The following is a 17,040-nucleotide window of genomic DNA, read 5'->3' as shown; positions in this document are numbered from 1 at the left end:
CCTGTCCCGAACCCCCTATGAATGAAACAACCCATCAGTTTTCAGTATGAAAATGTTGACAGCAGATTGAAAACAAGTGTCCTTGTTTTTTGCAAACTGGGCAATTCTGCTGTAGTTTATCACTCAGATCAGAGAGACAGCTTTCCAAGACGAATGGCTGACTGAATGGATGTGGAGGAGAGTTGCACCCAGCCTTGCTATACTGAGAAGAGATGATGGGTGTACATGAGGGAGTATAGAGCAAACTGGCAGTGGTTTATGCTGACTCTCCAACCATCCATCCACTACAATCTGTAGCTAATCAATCTAAAGTTAGAGACAACAAGAATAGAATATACAGTAAACCTACACAGTAATTGGTCTTTGCATGTGCAGGCGGTACAAGTCATGGTTCAGGTGTTATACACAGTGGCTGTACACAGTGCAGTTCTTACAAAGTTGTCTTTTTCTTTTTGATACAACCACACCTCTAACCATATAAACATTTGGGTTTAAACTACATAACAAATATAAAACGGGTTAATGAACTTTTTCTTGTCGCTTCTAATAATAGTCTAAGAACAAGAAGGAAACCTGTAGAAGAAGACACTCTAAAGTACCTATTATTTAAATAGACATTGCACCAAAATCAAACGCTTCTAACATGCCAGTTATTGAAGTTTCTTTTGTTTTGTTTTTTAAAGCAGCAGTGTATCATACAATTTTAAGTAACTGGCCCCTAAAGTCATTTTCCGTCACTGTCAAGAGACCTCCCTTGACAGTAAAAAGGCTGTCATTGGCTCTGTAAACTTTGGTTGTTTTATTGTTGGTGATTCATTTAAGGATCATTTCTGTGAAACTTCTATTCATTTGGATGCTAAAGCTGCCCTCCTCTCACCCCACAAGCATCAAGCCTCATTTTCATCTAAATAAGAATCGATCTCTCCTGCTGTGCACCGTCCTCCCTTACTCACAGCTCTCACGGTCACAACCCCACTTGTCTTCTCTTTGCTTGTTCCTATGCTAGAGAGCACAGGGACAAGCATCACTCTCCTGAATACATTTAGATGGAAAATTCACCATACTCTATGTTTGAGATCACAACTGCAAAGCAGAGGAAGTAATTTACTCTTATTTAATGCTGGCAAAAGGGGGGCGGTGGGATTTCTTGCTGTAGTCATCAGAGAAGCAAATTAAGCATGAACATTAATGAGTAAATGAGTCCAAGACATCGGAGAGACAGCGAACAAAGCTTTGACTGACTGGTACAATGTCAAAGCTTCGTTCTGCATCAGTGACCAAGCCAAACGCAAGAGATGGGGGTGAGTCACTGTGGGGGAGGGGCCTCCTCCTGAATGGTCAGGGGACACTGATGAAGTGAAATAGATGCGGCACCGAAAGGAGAGCAAATGTGACTGAGGATGAGCATATGAACCCTGAATAATCCCAAATGAAAATCCACCTGTATTCAATCGCTTGCGGTTTTCCAGTAGTACAAGTCAATTCAAGCTGCTAACGTATTTCATTTCTGCATAGTTTACTGACATCATTTATACTATACTGACCATGTGTACTTACCAAATTCTTTCGGTTATCATTGGTGAGAATAATTATAGTATAGTAATAGTCAAACCACTTCAAAAGCTGTCACATCAAATGCACGCCATTACTTTTCACTCAATAAATACAATATTAGTTTTTGACTTTGATACAAATCACCTCAGACAGGTCATCAGCTCCTGGATGTGGAGATTTCTTGCAGGTTTTTTTTTTTAAATTGATGAACAAGCAGTAACCTTTATTTTGCAGGATTGTGACAATCTTTCACAGACAACTTTTTATTATCTGCCAGTCTTAGCAGTCACCGGTTTTTACAGGTGAGAAGTACTTAATTAAACCTTGACGTAAAAACCGCGCTGGCAATTTACCAAGCTTATCACAACTTTATATAGCCAGCTACTGCCATCTGCTGGTCAAGCACAAGCATTACCTGAACAACGCCCATCACCATTTCTACTTCTGACTGAAACAGCCTTATTTGACTTGGAAAACATTAGAGTTGACTTTGTCATGAAACAAGACATCAAATCAAGAAAATCACATACTGGTCAAATTAACAGAGACACATACAAGCATACTATATAAGCCAAACAAAGCCATGGTCCACCAGAAGCCAGACTGCTAATGATTTCCTTCCTTATGAAGTTGCAGAGGATAAAGGTGCTGTCATAAGATTCCTGAGCACATCAGATGAAAGATCCTGAAATCCAGCCTTTGCCGCTGGTAGAAAAAGAAATCATATTGGTCAGTCAGTTCATTAAACCCTTGTCTAATATGCCTAAACAGTTGCATGCTAAAAAAAAAATAATGACAAAACTATTACCCAGCTGGCCACTAGTTTCTTTCACCAATAACTGAGAGTGTGTTTTGATAGACAGAAGCTCTCTAACCATCTTACATTGTGTGTCCATCTAAAGGCAAAGAAGAAGAAGAAAAAAACAAAACCTCATTGCATAGCATTTGCAAAACAGATGAATATAGTTCTGAAGTTAAGGCGTTTTTATTTGATTTGATCCTCTTCCTATTTGACTGTTCATGTATATGCTCTTAAAATAATCACAAATAATCACACTAAAATATAAGCAGCAATAAGAGTTAAAGTTTGTAACTTAGATGTTAAGTGCCCAAAAGCCAGCACATGTACTCTGGTTAATCAAGGATGTGTAGCTCACATTACTTTCAAGTTTTCTAGTGATGATGATTTAAAAAAATAAAAATAAAAAGAATAAAAAAAATTAATCCAACATACAATCATGGACATGGTGTGAAGTAGGGGTTGTTGTTTACACAGGACAGCCTGGTAGTCAGGTTTACTCTGTATGAAAAGGTGCTGTGAGGACTGGGCCACTGATGTAGACTCTAGCGATACACCCGTCTCCTGGCCATTCTCCACCTTCCTGAAATGAATAAAGGAGCAGATTACCAAGAAAGTTTTGAGAAGACAATAATGGAACATTAATGGAGTCAGTGATATAGTAATTCTTCAATAAGAACAAATATATTCACATTTCCAGTTCCTTTGCTTTGTTTCTGTGTTTGTTCAGCAGTGTCTCCCAAGATTCGCTTTCAGCCTGAAGCCTAAAACACAAGAGTTAGTTGAAAAAAATTTATGTTGCTTTAATGAATACCATGTGGCTGACTGGTAATTTCTTTAAATGGCTATAAGGGCATAAAGTTAATAAGAACAACATGCCTGTTAATGGCTCTTTGGTATTTTTCCATGGCTTTTTGCACTGCGGGGTTACTAGATCTAAAAGCAAACAGAGGCAAAAAAAAAAACACACTAGAAAATAATCAGTAAGTATGGAAAAAAGAAAAAAATTATAATCCATGTGAATTACTGGATACATAAATTACAACTACAATACCTGGCTGCACTAGAAGGTTGTTGATGTGTTTCATTATGTAATGTATCGGCCAGACAACCCCACTCTTTCTGGATGTGCTCAACTATGCAAAGAAAGGCCAGGAAAATAAACAGAATATTTCTGTATCATACAATAAAGAGCCTCAAATCCAATGTATATCAAATGAACACCAACCTTGTTTTTGAAAAGTCTCCAATGAGGCATTTGGCACTGACTGAAGCTGATTTTGAGTTCTTCCTATTGCCAACTAGGGATAAAACAGATGATTAGGTGGATAACCTTGAGGAATCTTGACAATTCACTACATGTGCTCCAGTAAAGTAATGCAACCAAGATCTTTCCAGTTAACTGTGATTGTAGCTGAATGATTTTACACAAATGGCTTTATTTCTCCATTTATTCAGTCAATTTTCTAAATGTGTGGTACGTTTAAAAGCACACACACAAGCTTTAGCAGTGAGATGAACAGTATAACATTGCCCCTAGTTATTTAAATTTTCAGTTTGTTATAGCTAATGTTCTTAAGATCATACCTTCATCGAAGCCTCCATTAATTTCACGATCCTCTCATGGTGTGATAAGGATGTGCTTATGTTTCCACACAAAGCTGTCGTAAACACATAGATAAATGTTTATATTGCAGGGGGAAAAAATGAAGAGGAAGAAGAAGAAAAAAAAACACTCCATGACCATACTTTACAATGGGCATAAAGCCTCACATCTCACCCTGATATGGATTGGGAAGGGCAGGGAGAGATCTTCGGCTTATAGTAGACCTCCTCCAGGATTTCCTGTGTGCAGTGGGGCTCACAGAGGACCCTGTATGCTCATCACTATTTTCTGGCTGAACCTCTTGGACGTCTATGTCTGGTTGCCCTTTTGCCACATCTGGCGTCTCTGTTGTGGGTGATATCATGTCGGTACGGGGAGACTTGGGTGGGGGAGATGTACCGGGACTTGTGGGAGAGCATCTTTTCGAAGACTGTTTCCCTGGGTTGGCCTTGGTAAACACAGGTTGAAAAACATTATATTTAGCACGAGTGACGTTGTTAGCTTAAATGTAAGTTAAAATGCCTTACCTCACTCTGGCTGTCAGCTAAGGCGACACTTCCGCAACTGTAAGAATATTTTGCGAATTTAAAAGACAACGACACATATGCAAAAATATTAATAATATACATTTGGATAAAAAAAATACTATTACGTATCGCTGAAAACTTTACTTTGCTAAGCAACGGCAAACTACAGTGATTTTCGTTCAACAAACCTCTGTCAGCCATAAGCCTTTAAGAAAAAATACTTAATTCATCAACTCCTGTTTATAATAAACTGCTTGCGTTTGGCTTTATAAACCAAGATACGTACCCGTCTTGACCAACTTCCAAATCCTTTTCCGCCATTTTTCTTTCAAATAGTTGTTCACCCAGCGCGCCCAAAAGACCACACCCCTCCAGGGAACTAAGCAGCATGGGAAATGTAGTTTGGCATTAACATATACAAACGAGATCGCGGCCAACATAGCGAATGCCCTCGAAGCATTTAAACATAGTTGACAAAGCAGTCCACCTTTACTTTCAGTGTAGTTACAGACATTGACTTTTGAATAGAGATATGATGGTTTTCGGGAAAAGTGTTTAACTTTGTAAGGTTATTAGGAGCCGTGTGGTGCACGGGATGTACAAAGGCTGTGTGTAGAACACAAGACACAGGACATGTAGTTTGCATATTCCCAAAGAGTTGTGTCACTTTTTCTTTCTTTTTTATTTTACATATTGAATATCACAGTGAAGTAAAATATGTGGCTCCACAATATGCCTATATTGTAATGACATGTAGAAATTCAGGATACAAGTTCTGACACCTCCTTGGATCAAGCTCGACCTACTGGGGTTGCCCAATGTAAATGATCAGCTCCATACCTGGTCTTTTTTGTAAAACCTGGTTGAATTTCTTTTGGATTATCTGATGATTTTCTGGTGTTTTGTGACCTCTGAATTTTAGGCCTTTTGCTTAATCTCCTTTATGGTATTTCCTGACTGCTGGCAATTTTAGTTTTAAGTTAAACCCTTGTTATTTGTCAAAAGCACTTTGTAGTACATTTCATTTTGTTAAGTAATAACTATGGATGACAATCAGCTCTTGCTGGGACATTTACGCCAAAAATTCTCCTCTATTTCAGAAGCCACCTACTTAAACTGGAGTATAAGTGATTAATATTGCAACCACCTCTATTGCACAGATCTTGTCATTCATGTGCTCCCTTTGTCCAATCATGCACAAACACTTACCCAAGCTTTTTAGCAGACCACTAACCTATGATGATACATTGCATGTCACTTTTAGATTTTCCTGTTAAGGTTTCAGTTTCTGTGCTTACTCTTTTCATTGCAATTAATTTTTTACCATAATGGATCCAGCATTCCCCTATTGGTCACTCAAATCTGCATATTCACATCCTAGTAATCTTTCTAGATCTCTATCTCTATCATAGTGTCAAAATTAGAGAGTTGCAGTGAAAGCATTTTTTTTCTCTTCATTTGTTTACAGCAGAGTTTAAGGTTCACTGGCCCCTGGTTGGAATGTGTTCATAGCTGCCAAGTCACCTTCATGTCAAGTGTACATATGTATCAAAAATATATAAAATTGGATGCACCATCCATATACAAAACAGTGTGAAATGTTAAAAATTCAAGTGATAATCAAGTTCAACCATTTCAAAAAGATTTTTTTCACTTTTTTTTAAATGACCTTTTCAAAAAATAGTGGAACTATTTGTTACATTTCAAAGGGCTAAAATGTTCCCCCGATCAGCAAGTTTAAGAAACACAAATACAGTTATTTAGGACTTAATATACATGTTAACTGTGAAACTTTGACAATGAGGAAAATTACCACTAACTGTGTTTAAATCTGTCACTCCATCTGTCTTTTCATTAGTAAAGCAGAAAATTAGCCCTGGCAGCTAATGAAAAGCTAAAGCCAACTTCTCAGAAAATAATTGACACCTTTCCCATTGTCTATTCTTGACACTGTCTGAGTATATAAGCACATTTTAGATTTTATGGCCCAGTAAAGGGGAAAGTAATTGAGTAATTGGTACACTTCTTGATCCACACTGAAATCCAAATTCTCCCTAATCTTTTTGAGAATGGTGGTTTGTTTAAGATGCTTTACTTTGCTCAAAGATTATATATGGTGTGCTTCTATGACCGACATGTTTGTTAGATCAGTCAGCAAGTAAACAAAAAGTTCAAGAGCTCACAGGCATCTCTGATAACCTGAAGCTAGGTGAAATGGCACATTTGTTTCGGCCAGTGTCACAAGTCCCATGAGATAAACGCTTTCAATAATAACCTTCTTTGTACATTTACATTGTACTACAAGTCCCTGACCACGCTTTACTTACCTATCTTAAGGAACAGGGTTTTTCATGACCAGTTGGACATGGTCAACCTTGACAAAACACGTGGCAGACTTCATAATTTGTATTAAGTCTTTATAAGTCTGTTAAAGATGTTTCCACTTTTTACAAAATCAAGGAGGGGAATCAAAAAAATCCAAAACACTTTCCCAATTCTCTTGGAGAATGCCCCTTTTTGTGCCTGTATGTTTCACTCTGGCTGGCACAATCTCACACTCCACTCAATACTGCTGTCTTCATGGCGTTTTGTAACAGTGGTGAGCAACAGATAAGGAAAGAGAGAAATGTGGAAAAAAATGAGTCATGAGGAAAAGAATGAAAACAATTCAAACACAGACTTGATGAAAATACAGAAACACAGATGGTTAAGGAGGAGGGCAGAGCAGGACGTAGGAAGCGATACACAGTGTGCAGTATTGTACGCCATGACTGTCTCAGCTGTCCCGTATTTTTCACAACAGCTTTTCATTCTCTTCCTCTTCCAACATCATCTCTCCCTTTACAGTTTGGTTGGTAAAGGCAGTGGTTGCTGTTGGCACCAAGTTTAAGAAGGCAGCCTGAGAGTTCCTTTGCCCAGCAGGAACTGCAAGACACGGTCCACCAGCAGAGCAGCAACAAAGTCCACCACCAGAACCTGGGCAATGATGAATTTGAACTGCAAGAAGAAGAAGACAGGTTAATCAGGAGGTATATAATTATTATGAGGATATTAAAACAAAATGCATAGTAAAACAATGTCAGCTCACCTCAGTTGGAATATCTACAAGAGCAAACTGTTCATTGAATTCTGGTGAGGATCCAGTAAGAAGTCCGACAATTGCTAAACCTGACAAAGCGATACTCCACAGTAGAGGTCGATTCTCGCTAAGAGACTCCATGAAGGGGTGACCCTAACACACACAAAGACAAATGCTTTGAGTCTTCTATATAAACGCTTTAAAGATGCAGCAATAACAAATATTAATACTAAGGATAAATACCTTGTAGTTAATGGCAAAGGTGGCCATCTGCATGGCCATTGACATGATGTACACGGTGCTGTTAATTAGACTTGGTTCAAACTCTTTATACAGATCTACAAACTGCTCCGCTCTGCAAATGAGAGGACACAATTAAAATCTAAAAAATTAAACAACTATACAAAACTATAACATTAAATAAATTAGGTAATGTAATCAGGTAAAAATTAGAAACAAATTAGAGGTTAAACCAGGATGGTAAATTCCTGGTTTAATTCTTCTTTTGCCTTTGCATTTAAAAGGCAAAAGAGATCCTCAGTCAAGTCATTTAAGAGGCCTGTGGCCCTTACAGCAAGCACATTTGTTGCCTTTGGAATTGTACAAAGAACACATATAAAGCAACAAGTTACTAAAATTTGGAAGCTCTTTAGGAGACCTATGCAATAAGACATTTAAAGATAAATTAAAAACATTTTATATCCAGTTGTATAACATGCAAATAGGAAAGCAAAAAGTAAAGTAACTCGAATGATTTTCCCAGTTTAAGTAAAAAACTTCAATATCTGAAGAGCCTTAGAAAATGTTAGTACTTAATGAATATTTGATGTTGAAATGCCATTCATATTTTATTTTTAAATCAACTTCAAATTATTTTATTTACATAAACTGCTGCTGACTACTGATAGGACACCCAGTCTTGGCTGATTTTGGAGAGAGAAAAAACATCTCTAATCTAGTCCATTACATCTGGAATTTATCTGTGAAAGAATGAAAGTTCAAACCATATCTGAACAATACTAACAATGTAAACAATTAACCATAAAAGCAGAAGTGATCTTATTTATTTGTTCATTAATTTTTTGTCCTGTTGTCCCTTTCTGTCCAAATTTGATTTACCTGGGCGGACTTCTACTTTGTGCCTCTTTGTAAAGGTAAACAAGACTGCAGAAGTGAACAGCAAACTGCAGGAGCACAGTCAAAACTGTATATAGATTGAAGATGTTTGGTAAGGGCCGCTCTCGAGACAGTGTTTTCAGTGGCTAGACAAAGAGGAAAAGAGGTTCTTAGTTTGACTGTAATTGAAAATGGTGAACAGATGTCATGGTAGAAGAAAAACATTAGGTAAATATTCTCACCTTTGACCTAGAGATGAAAAGGAAGCATCCAGCCAAAAGGAGACCTTGCAGAGTTGCTTGGAAATCACTGAACTTCACTCCCTCGAGGTAGAGGACAGACTGACTGTAGGCTAGCACTAGAGCATTGAGTGCAAGGATCTTGAACATCTGGAGTGTTGTTACCAGAGTGCAACGGCCTTGCTTTATTACATGGCAGACTGGGGGCAAACACAAAATAACAAGTTTTAGAAATGGGAAGCATCATTATGGTTTGATCGGTGTAGATTATGAAAAGAGATAAAATCAAAAGGTTGTGTAACTTACTGCACTGTATGGAAGAGAGTTTTGAGGTGAAGGGAGCAGCAATGGAGGCATCACCTAGCTTCACTACTTGTACCTGATCCTCTTCAAGTTCACGCAGGACTTGACTGATCCTCTCCTGTTCCAGAAAAACCCTGATATTAACACCAGTGTACTACAACTCTTATTACTCAAGTAAAAGCCAAGTTAATGACCTTTTCTAGGAATAACATTTTTTTAAATTACCCCTAGATAGATAGGTAATTACAGAGCAGAATAGACTAGCAGGACAGACTAGCATGCTACATTCAGTAGACTAATGAATATAATTTGGTTTCAAGAAGAGTCATTGGAGTTTAAGCAAATTACAGTTACACACCTTTTGTGCTGCAAGCTGCTCTTCTCTCTGGGCCATCACCCGTTGTCTGGCGGCCCTTGAGCTCAGTTTGCCTCCTGAAGTGACAGGCGGTAAAGGTCTGGTTTCTGATGTGGATGACTCCTTTTCTCTTCCACGCTTCTTTTTTTCAGGCATGCGCTCAGGGGCATTGGCTAATAGTGCAACACCTGAGGGAGGAGGGAAAAAAGTAATCATTGCAATCTGCTGGTGTCATAAATGCTAACTCAATTATAGCTGATAAATCTTACCTATGTGAGCATGTTTCAGAGCTCCCACATCATTTGTACCATCACCGCACATCAGTGTCACATAACCCAGCCCCTTCAGACTGGTGATCACAAATTCCTGAAACACAATGGATGAGTAAAGTATTGTTACAAACACTGCCAGTATTTCCTAAAATACATTTCAACAAACCCCAGAGAAGTCTAACCAAATGTGTTCCAGTTACTACCTGTTTTTTTACAGGTATAAAATGCCTCTGTTTTGAATGCACTACAAACAGACTTCTGAAACTACTACCTGTCTGTACTCTGTGATAGGTCCCACTGTAATATTCTCATTACTATTAAGAAACAATTAAGATTTTAAAATTTGACACCAACAAATTGATAACTAGTGCTTGACATAGACAACAACAAATGATTGCCACACTCCACTGAGGTTTTTTTTTCCCCCCCACCCCTTTTTTTAAAACCTGTTAAGCTACTTTCCCATGGCTGCATATAGAGGCACACTAAATGTAACCCAGGGATAAATTTCTATGAGTTGATCTTTTGAAATGTTTCAAAAGTATGAATCATAACACTATTACGGGATCCAATGGTGCTTAGGGCCCTACCTTCTGTTTTGGACTGACACGAGCAAACACTTGAATGTGAGGCAACAGGGTGTGGAGTAGCCGGGGATCACAGCTCAATCTGGCCAGCCCTTCCCCTGTTACACATAAGTCAAACTCGTGCACAAATGAAGAAATGGATGGCGGGGGCAGTGGTGCACACACAGTGCCATCAATGGATTCCCACTGCCATGTACCTGGAAAAAAAAACATAATTTTAATACATAACATGTCTTGTTCTTGATCTAAACACCTAGGCCTTTATTTGAGTAACACACGTAGTTCTATAATGCGATACTCCTCTTACCTTGATTAGAGCTTGGCTGTAATATAAGGGTGTGTTCTTTCTGGATGAAGTGGAGTTCTCTTGCTACATGACATGCCGTTAAAGGGTTATCACCTGTGATCATGACAACCTGAAAGAAGACAGATGTATTAAGCATCTTAAAACATTACCGTACTCAGTACATTTGTGTAATTTTGCAACATCTCCTTATTTACATGATGAGATGCTTCTTGGATCTCTCTGATGACAGCTTTGCTGTCATTCTTAAGCGGACAAGACACGACCATGAACCCAGCAAAATGAAGGTCACACTCCAGAGCATCGCGACTTATCTCCCGAACCTTTGTGATCACCCAGAAACAATCAGGTCAGTTTCAAACAAATTTATTTTCAGATAAGACAATATCTGAACATTCTGAGTAAAATGAAACAAGAACCTGCTGATGACTAAGGTGTCCCATCTCTTTGTAGCCCAAGGCCAGCACTCTAGCTCCCTCCCGTGACATTTCCTTGTGCACTTGGTCATAACTTGCAGGACATTCTGCAAACTACAATGACAGACATGTTAGGATATACTTGATTATGCTATAAGACATGAGTATTTTTTTCAGGATGTCAGCCTATACCATTCCTCTGAGTGTCTCTGGAGCGCCCTTAACAGTTGATATGTAGCAGAGTTCAGTGGAGCCAAGTTTCTCGTAGGAGGCCAGGACAGACATCCTCTTTAGAGCACTGGCAAAATGGAAACGCTGGTGGATCTTAAGTCCCTGGGTTTTAATGCTCCGTGGAAATACCTTTTCATCTGGTCAAAGAGACAAAAGTTAGCATTGTGTAAAAGACAGATGTACCCAAATACTAACATTTGCTGTAAAAGTACAATTGTATTTAAAAATAAGCATTGCTTTAAGATAAACTACAAGCTCAACACAATGGGTATGGTAATGAAAACATGAGAAAATTTGAAAAGGAAACATTATTTAACAAAAACATGAGTATATACTGCACATGTTCTGTCACACACAAGCCATTTCCCTGCACTGTGTATCTGAAGGGATTACTTTCTGGTACCTTTTGTAAGGGTCCAGTCAGCAGCAGTCAGCATGGCCTTCTCTAGTGGATCTCCAACTAGTTGTCCATCATCCATAGTGACCAGTGAGTGACAGGTAGCCACCACCCTGTGTGTCTCAACTGGAATCTCAGATACAGGCATCACCTCCTTCCCCTCTCTGTCATAAAAAATAAGTTCCACGTAACGTAAATGTATGTAAATATTAACCAACCTAAAGTACAGTGTAGTATGCTTTGTCATTGTGCTTCACAATTTTTGCTGTTATGGCAAAACAGTAATATCGGTGCTGAAAGTGTTTACCTAAGACCGGCTACTCCTCGTACTACCAGACTATCACTGGTGAGTGTTCCTGTTTTGTCAAAACAGCAAATCTCCACTTTCCCAGCAAATGGTATCCTGAAAGGCTCTGTGCAAAATACATCTGAGGAGTAGAAAAAGAAGAATGAAACATTGCTGTTACAAGTTTTGTTTTATAAGCTGCCTTTCCAAGTCTTCACAAGTTTTTACATCTAAATCTAATCTAAATGCCTAAATGTTTGAAACTGACCATCTAAACAAAATCATAGGAATTTGTTCAGCTTTTTGTTTTGCCATTTTTCTTTCTCATATGTAGCAGATAGCAAGAGACTGTCCGTGTCACATGGAAATACTGTGGGTGCATTCAGGCTTGACACAGACTTTGTGCTACGGAGCTGGCAGGGTAAAACTGGTTTAATATCTGATCAAACTAATGTGGCCATTTTCGTTTTCACATTCAGCGCTGATATCTAGGAAAGTTTAAGGCTATAGTGCACATCTTATATTCAACAAACAAACACAAGTCATGCACACAGACTTACAAAGTTTAGCTAGGGCAATAAGAGATGTGTTAACTGCTAGAGAAAGCTCTATGGGAAGTTCTGGTGGAACCACTGAGGTGAGGATAAGCGTGCACTCCAGAAAGAGCTTGTATCGGTTTCTGCTTAGGTCCTTGGTCCCTAACAGGATGAAAGCACAAGTACATAGATACAATTTATTCCAGACACATGACGTGTTAGTTATGAATTACATCTCAGTAAGCTCATTCTTGGCCTCTCACCTTCAACCCACACATAAACAGCAGCAGCAATGGCAAACACAAGAAGGAAAAGAATGAAGATGAAGGTCTCCAGGTTGTTCGCTGTCACTCTCTTCACACCAAAGAGAATTGTCCTTAACAGTTTACCCTAGAGGCAAGTTTGACAACACACATTTAATACAGTTTCGGGTATGACATAACACAGACTATAGATTGCTATCAAAACTAGAATATAAATGCAGTAAGCAAATTCCTGACCTGAGAGGTGTAGAATCCTGTTCTCAGTACGTAGGCTACACAACCATTGTCTACCGCTGCACATAAAGAAGAAGACTTTAAAGCATGCACCTAATCTTAAAAAGATATATAATACATAATCATTATCAGGAATCATTTACAGAAAATGGAATTAGGACTTACGCTTGAGTCCAGCACTGGCTTTTAAAGGCGGGCTATGCTGAACTACTTTAGTCCCACCAGAGATGACATGGAGGCGAGAGTCTGTCTGAAGATCCAGGATTCTTTCTGGGTCCAAGTCCTCAATTGGCTCCTGATCACCACATATTTTTAGCAATTAGCTGAGCTACACAAAGACTAATGCCATTTTGAATAATTAGACATTGTAATCACCTATATGTTTCTAACCTTCATCTGGGGCACAGATTCTCCAGTTAGCATGGCCTCATCCACAATGCAACGGCCCCTAAGCAGCAACACATCACATGGGACCAAGTTGTCCTGTGGTGAGCGCCCTATTAGGTAGAGAAGTAGAGAATATACATTTAGCCACAGCTAAACAGAGTTAAGTTGATTTTTGTGTTGAGAAATCATGAAAACATTGACTGGAGACTCACCAATTGAGACAATGTCTCCAGGGACAAGTTCGTCACTAGAAATATGTCTCCACTTCCTGTTGCGATATACCTGTCAAAAAATACATGTATTTAATATGGGCTGCTTTAAATACTTGCACTGATTAAACAAAACATTACAAGAATCCTTGATGAGCTTGCTACCAAATCTCAAATCAATTAAGGCAAGAGAACTACAAATCACAACGCTCAGTGATGCTTTCAGCATAGCTTTGTATTAGCCATGGTCCTGTGTTAAAGCAAGCATGAATCAGATTTGTTCCAACACTCTGACCCTGGTTCTTTGGTCCCTTCTCAGACCAGTGTCACTACCTGCTAACCACTGATTATGTGGCCATTATTAAAATTAGGTTTTTAGAACTGCGCATTTATCCCACAACAAGTATATTCACTGTAAGAACCAACTCTTCACTTAACATCTAATATATTTTAGATGTTGACATGTTATGATAATTAATGTAATTGCAGGATTTCTTTGGCTTGTCCGCAATATTGACAATAATGTTTTTGCTTTATACTTTCAAAACATATCATACAAAACAATAAAATACATCAACCCTACCTGAATCATATAGGGCTTGTTTCCCATGCGCCGAATCTCTGACATATTTCTCATTTGCTGCTGGACCAGAGAGGCCTCAAATGCCACCAGCATGAACAGTGTGAAAACACTGTAGTACCAGTACTCATCCAGGCACCACAGCCCCACACAAAACACCTGATATATGGACGAAGGTGCGTAACAATACATGAATGCAAGAATATTTATATATATTTTTGAAATATAAAACCTGTCAAATACTTCCACACATACCTGGAAAACAAAAAAGGGAGCTGTGGCCCTTTCTTTGAAGAGCTCCAGAAAATCTGGAACAATCATTTCAGCACGATTGGTGCCATAACGCTTCTCTGCAGCTTTGAGCTCAGTCTCCTCCTGGTAGCCACGCCAGGATTGAAAGTATCCCAGTGGGTTACTTATGGGAAATGCTATTGGAAGGAAACATTTCTTTTCTTTGTAGTCAAAGGTGTAGCGGATCTTTTGAAACTCGAAAGACAGAGTTCTTTCCCCGTTTTCATCCTGTTGGACAAAATAAGAAATTGTATACTGAAGCATTCACAAAAGGCTGAAAGGCACTTGATACTCCTTACAATTTTCACATCATGTCTAATTATAGAAAATTATATGTACTCTCAAGTAGGGGAATATTTTAGAAAAAGATCCAACAAAGTTGTGGCCTTTTCAGTGGGTAAACTGAAAATGGTTTATCTCCAGTATACCAGTGTATCTGCTATGAAAGCGAACCTAACACTGAGCACTTTGTCAAGACTGCAGAGACAGCAAGACAACACTTTCCCATTTAACTTCTGTTACTACTCAAGCATGATACATGGGACTATCAATGCTGCAGACTGTAAGCTATTAAAATTACTTTCCTTGCCTAAAGTAAAACCAAAAACCTTCCCAGAAGGTTCACACATAAGCAGCATTCATAAGAAAGTGACAAAGGAGACAGTGTTGCTTCAAAACCTTGGGATTTGTCAACAGGAAGCATGCTCCAGATCAACAACAAATCCACATCATTTCAGAGGATGCCAGGAGTAAATTATGTGCACTGACCTGGTCCCTCTGTAGTGCTACTAGCTCCGCGGAGCCATTGTTGGGGGTGGGTATGACCTTTGCCAGCGTAGCCTTTTCTGGGTCTGGCTCCTGCAGACGTCAAAAAAGACAGGTGACAAATTCACACACAACACTTATTTTTGGCATAGTCGTGTGCCTCATGAATTTTGTTCCTCTAAAATAAAGCATTCCCTGATGTACAGCAAACATGCATTTCAGGCAGAATGTGAAAATGCACTTGTTCATTATATTTTGTGGGCTTTTAGTCTTTATTGTATTAAGAAAGTAAAGAGAAGACAAGAAAGCACAGTAAGTAGCCTCAGGGCAGATTTAACCTGCTAAACTATACTGGGACCTCAATATAAAAATATACTTAACTTTTATGTCTGACTGTAAAATTGAGCTTGATTACGTTATTGATGCAAATATAACTTTGATTTTGTGAAGGGGAAACTATTCTTATGCAGCTGCTTGCTAAGTAAACACAGAAATGCTGAGCACCAGGGTTTTCTTCCCCCCCCCCCATATTAGGTTTGCTTTACTTAGTTGGACATAAAAAACAAACAAACAAACAAATAAGATTATGCAAATATTTCACATACTCATTGCTTTTCTGTACACAGACCACTTGTGTTTAGATACATAATACGCCCACCAGTTATTGGTGTGGAGGCTTCGATCCTAGTCAAGAAATGTTCCTATATAAACTTTCAGCAATAAGTCAATCTCCCATTGGTAGGATTAAAGTCACGTATGTTTTTACGCCTTTTTTGATCCACATCTGCCCCGTTTTAGAACACAGTGAATTTGGAAATAATGTCCAAAAGTATACTGAAGACTTTAAATGAAGGTAATAAATGTTGTAGTGAAGATTTAAAATACGATTTTATAAGGGAAATGTGGAGATGTACGGTGAAAGTTTGGTCACTTGTGTCCATGAAATTAGTGTAGTGATTATAACCAGAAAACCTGTTCTGCTCCACTGGTTTCAGACACCTGTACCTGCACTTGAGCTCATGATGTTCCTGACCTTTGACATAGACAAACACAGAGGGGCAAACCAGTGGGATCTATTTGGATATCAGCAGGCTTAATAAGATATTTATTAATTATGTTTACCTTTGAACAAGTGAGCCAACAATGCGCGTGCACAGACCAATAACCGGAAAGTGCTGTGAGGACGTGCGCGATCCCGATAGCAGCTAACGCCAGGAGGCCTGCCTCTGGATAATCTGGGGCTCCGTACACTCCTAGCCATACGTACAGCCAGCCCGGGTAGAGAAAAGCCAGAAACGGGAGCACAGTGCCGTGCAGCAGTCGGGGCCTTCGCCTGTACAGCGTCACCGAGCTCACCAGCTCATCGCCGGTGCCGCTGTCATGCTGGTTATGGTTCACAGAGGGGGCCATTTGCAGCTCACCCGGTCCCCGGATTTCGTCTGCAGCCATTCTCCCGTCTTTCTTGGTGTCGTTCATCGTACTGTGCTCGCCCCTCTGGCCCCCTCTATCATCCACCACCACCCGTCGTGCTGTAGCCTGTAAAAATACGAATCTACACACGGAACGGTGAGCGGTTTTGCCCTCAGAGCCCGTTTACTGAATCGCTCGCTCTCACGGCCGTGTCTTCCGCATACGTAACGACGTAAAGACACGTAATGTTCTAGCTGGCACAACGCGATTGAACCGGGAAAAACAACGTTGTTT

General features: G+C 39.3%; 2 protein-coding genes across 2 annotated transcripts; both read right to left on the bottom strand.

The window, feature by feature from the left end:
• Positions 1-1,801: 1,801 nt before the first annotated feature.
• On the bottom strand, positions 1,802-5,095 carry LOC102310503 (kinetochore-associated protein DSN1 homolog). Its single transcript, XM_005942317.2, has 11 exons — positions 4,773-5,095; positions 4,487-4,523; positions 4,134-4,407; positions 3,941-4,014; positions 3,582-3,654; positions 3,408-3,489; positions 3,233-3,289; positions 3,046-3,117; positions 2,789-2,936; positions 2,363-2,450; positions 1,802-2,259 (listed from the first exon to the last, which is right to left on the bottom strand). The coding sequence occupies exons 1-11, from the start codon at positions 4,874-4,876 to the stop codon at positions 2,177-2,179; spliced, it is 1,092 nt and encodes a 363-aa protein (XP_005942379.1). The 5' UTR covers positions 4,877-5,095; the 3' UTR covers positions 1,802-2,176.
• Positions 5,096-6,888: 1,793 nt separating this feature from the next.
• atp13a1 (ATPase 13A1) lies at positions 6,889-16,987 on the bottom strand. Its single transcript, XM_005942315.3, has 25 exons — positions 16,459-16,987; positions 15,340-15,429; positions 14,536-14,799; positions 14,284-14,439; positions 13,704-13,773; positions 13,495-13,601; positions 13,270-13,399; positions 13,108-13,163; positions 12,871-12,997; positions 12,632-12,769; positions 12,093-12,213; positions 11,792-11,949; positions 11,350-11,525; positions 11,161-11,271; positions 10,939-11,064; positions 10,745-10,853; positions 10,441-10,634; positions 9,848-9,944; positions 9,582-9,766; positions 9,227-9,341; positions 8,924-9,120; positions 8,685-8,827; positions 7,809-7,920; positions 7,575-7,718; positions 6,889-7,483 (listed from the first exon to the last, which is right to left on the bottom strand). Exons 1-25 carry the CDS (start codon positions 16,810-16,812, stop codon positions 7,373-7,375), a joined length of 3,591 nt encoding a protein of 1,196 aa, XP_005942377.1. The 5' UTR covers positions 16,813-16,987; the 3' UTR covers positions 6,889-7,372.
• Positions 16,988-17,040: the final 53 nt, after the last annotated feature.

Source organism: Haplochromis burtoni, unplaced genomic scaffold, assembly GCF_018398535.1.
Source record: "Haplochromis burtoni strain Fernald_Lab_line unplaced genomic scaffold, NCSU_Asbu1 Contig_335, whole genome shotgun sequence".
Taxonomy (NCBI): Eukaryota; Metazoa; Chordata; class Actinopteri; order Cichliformes; family Cichlidae; genus Haplochromis; species Haplochromis burtoni.
Note: the sequence above shows the minus strand (reverse complement) of the source record. Positions and strands in the feature narration are given on the sequence as shown.

Coding starts and splice junctions, on each gene's coding strand:
- LOC102310503 (XM_005942317.2), bottom strand. CDS start 4,876: ATGCTGCTTAGTTCCCTGGAGGGGTGTGGTCTTTTGGGCGCGCTGGGT. Junction 4,408..4,486: donor TAGCTGACAGCCAGAGTGAG/GTAAGGCATTTT, acceptor GTGTTTACCAAG/GCCAACCCAGGGAAACAGTC. Junction 3,118..3,232: donor TACCAAAGAGCCATTAACAG/GCATGTTGTTCT, acceptor CTTGTGTTTTAG/GCTTCAGGCTGAAAGCGAAT.
- atp13a1 (XM_005942315.3), bottom strand. CDS start 16,812: ATGAACGACACCAAGAAAGACGGGAGAATGGCTGCAGACGAAATCCGG. Junction 14,800..15,339: donor TAGCACTACAGAGGGACCAG/GTCAGTGCACAT, acceptor TTTGTCCAACAG/GATGAAAACGGGGAAAGAAC. Junction 7,719..7,808: donor CCTTTGCCATTAACTACAAG/GTATTTATCCTT, acceptor TGTGTGTGTTAG/GGTCACCCCTTCATGGAGTC.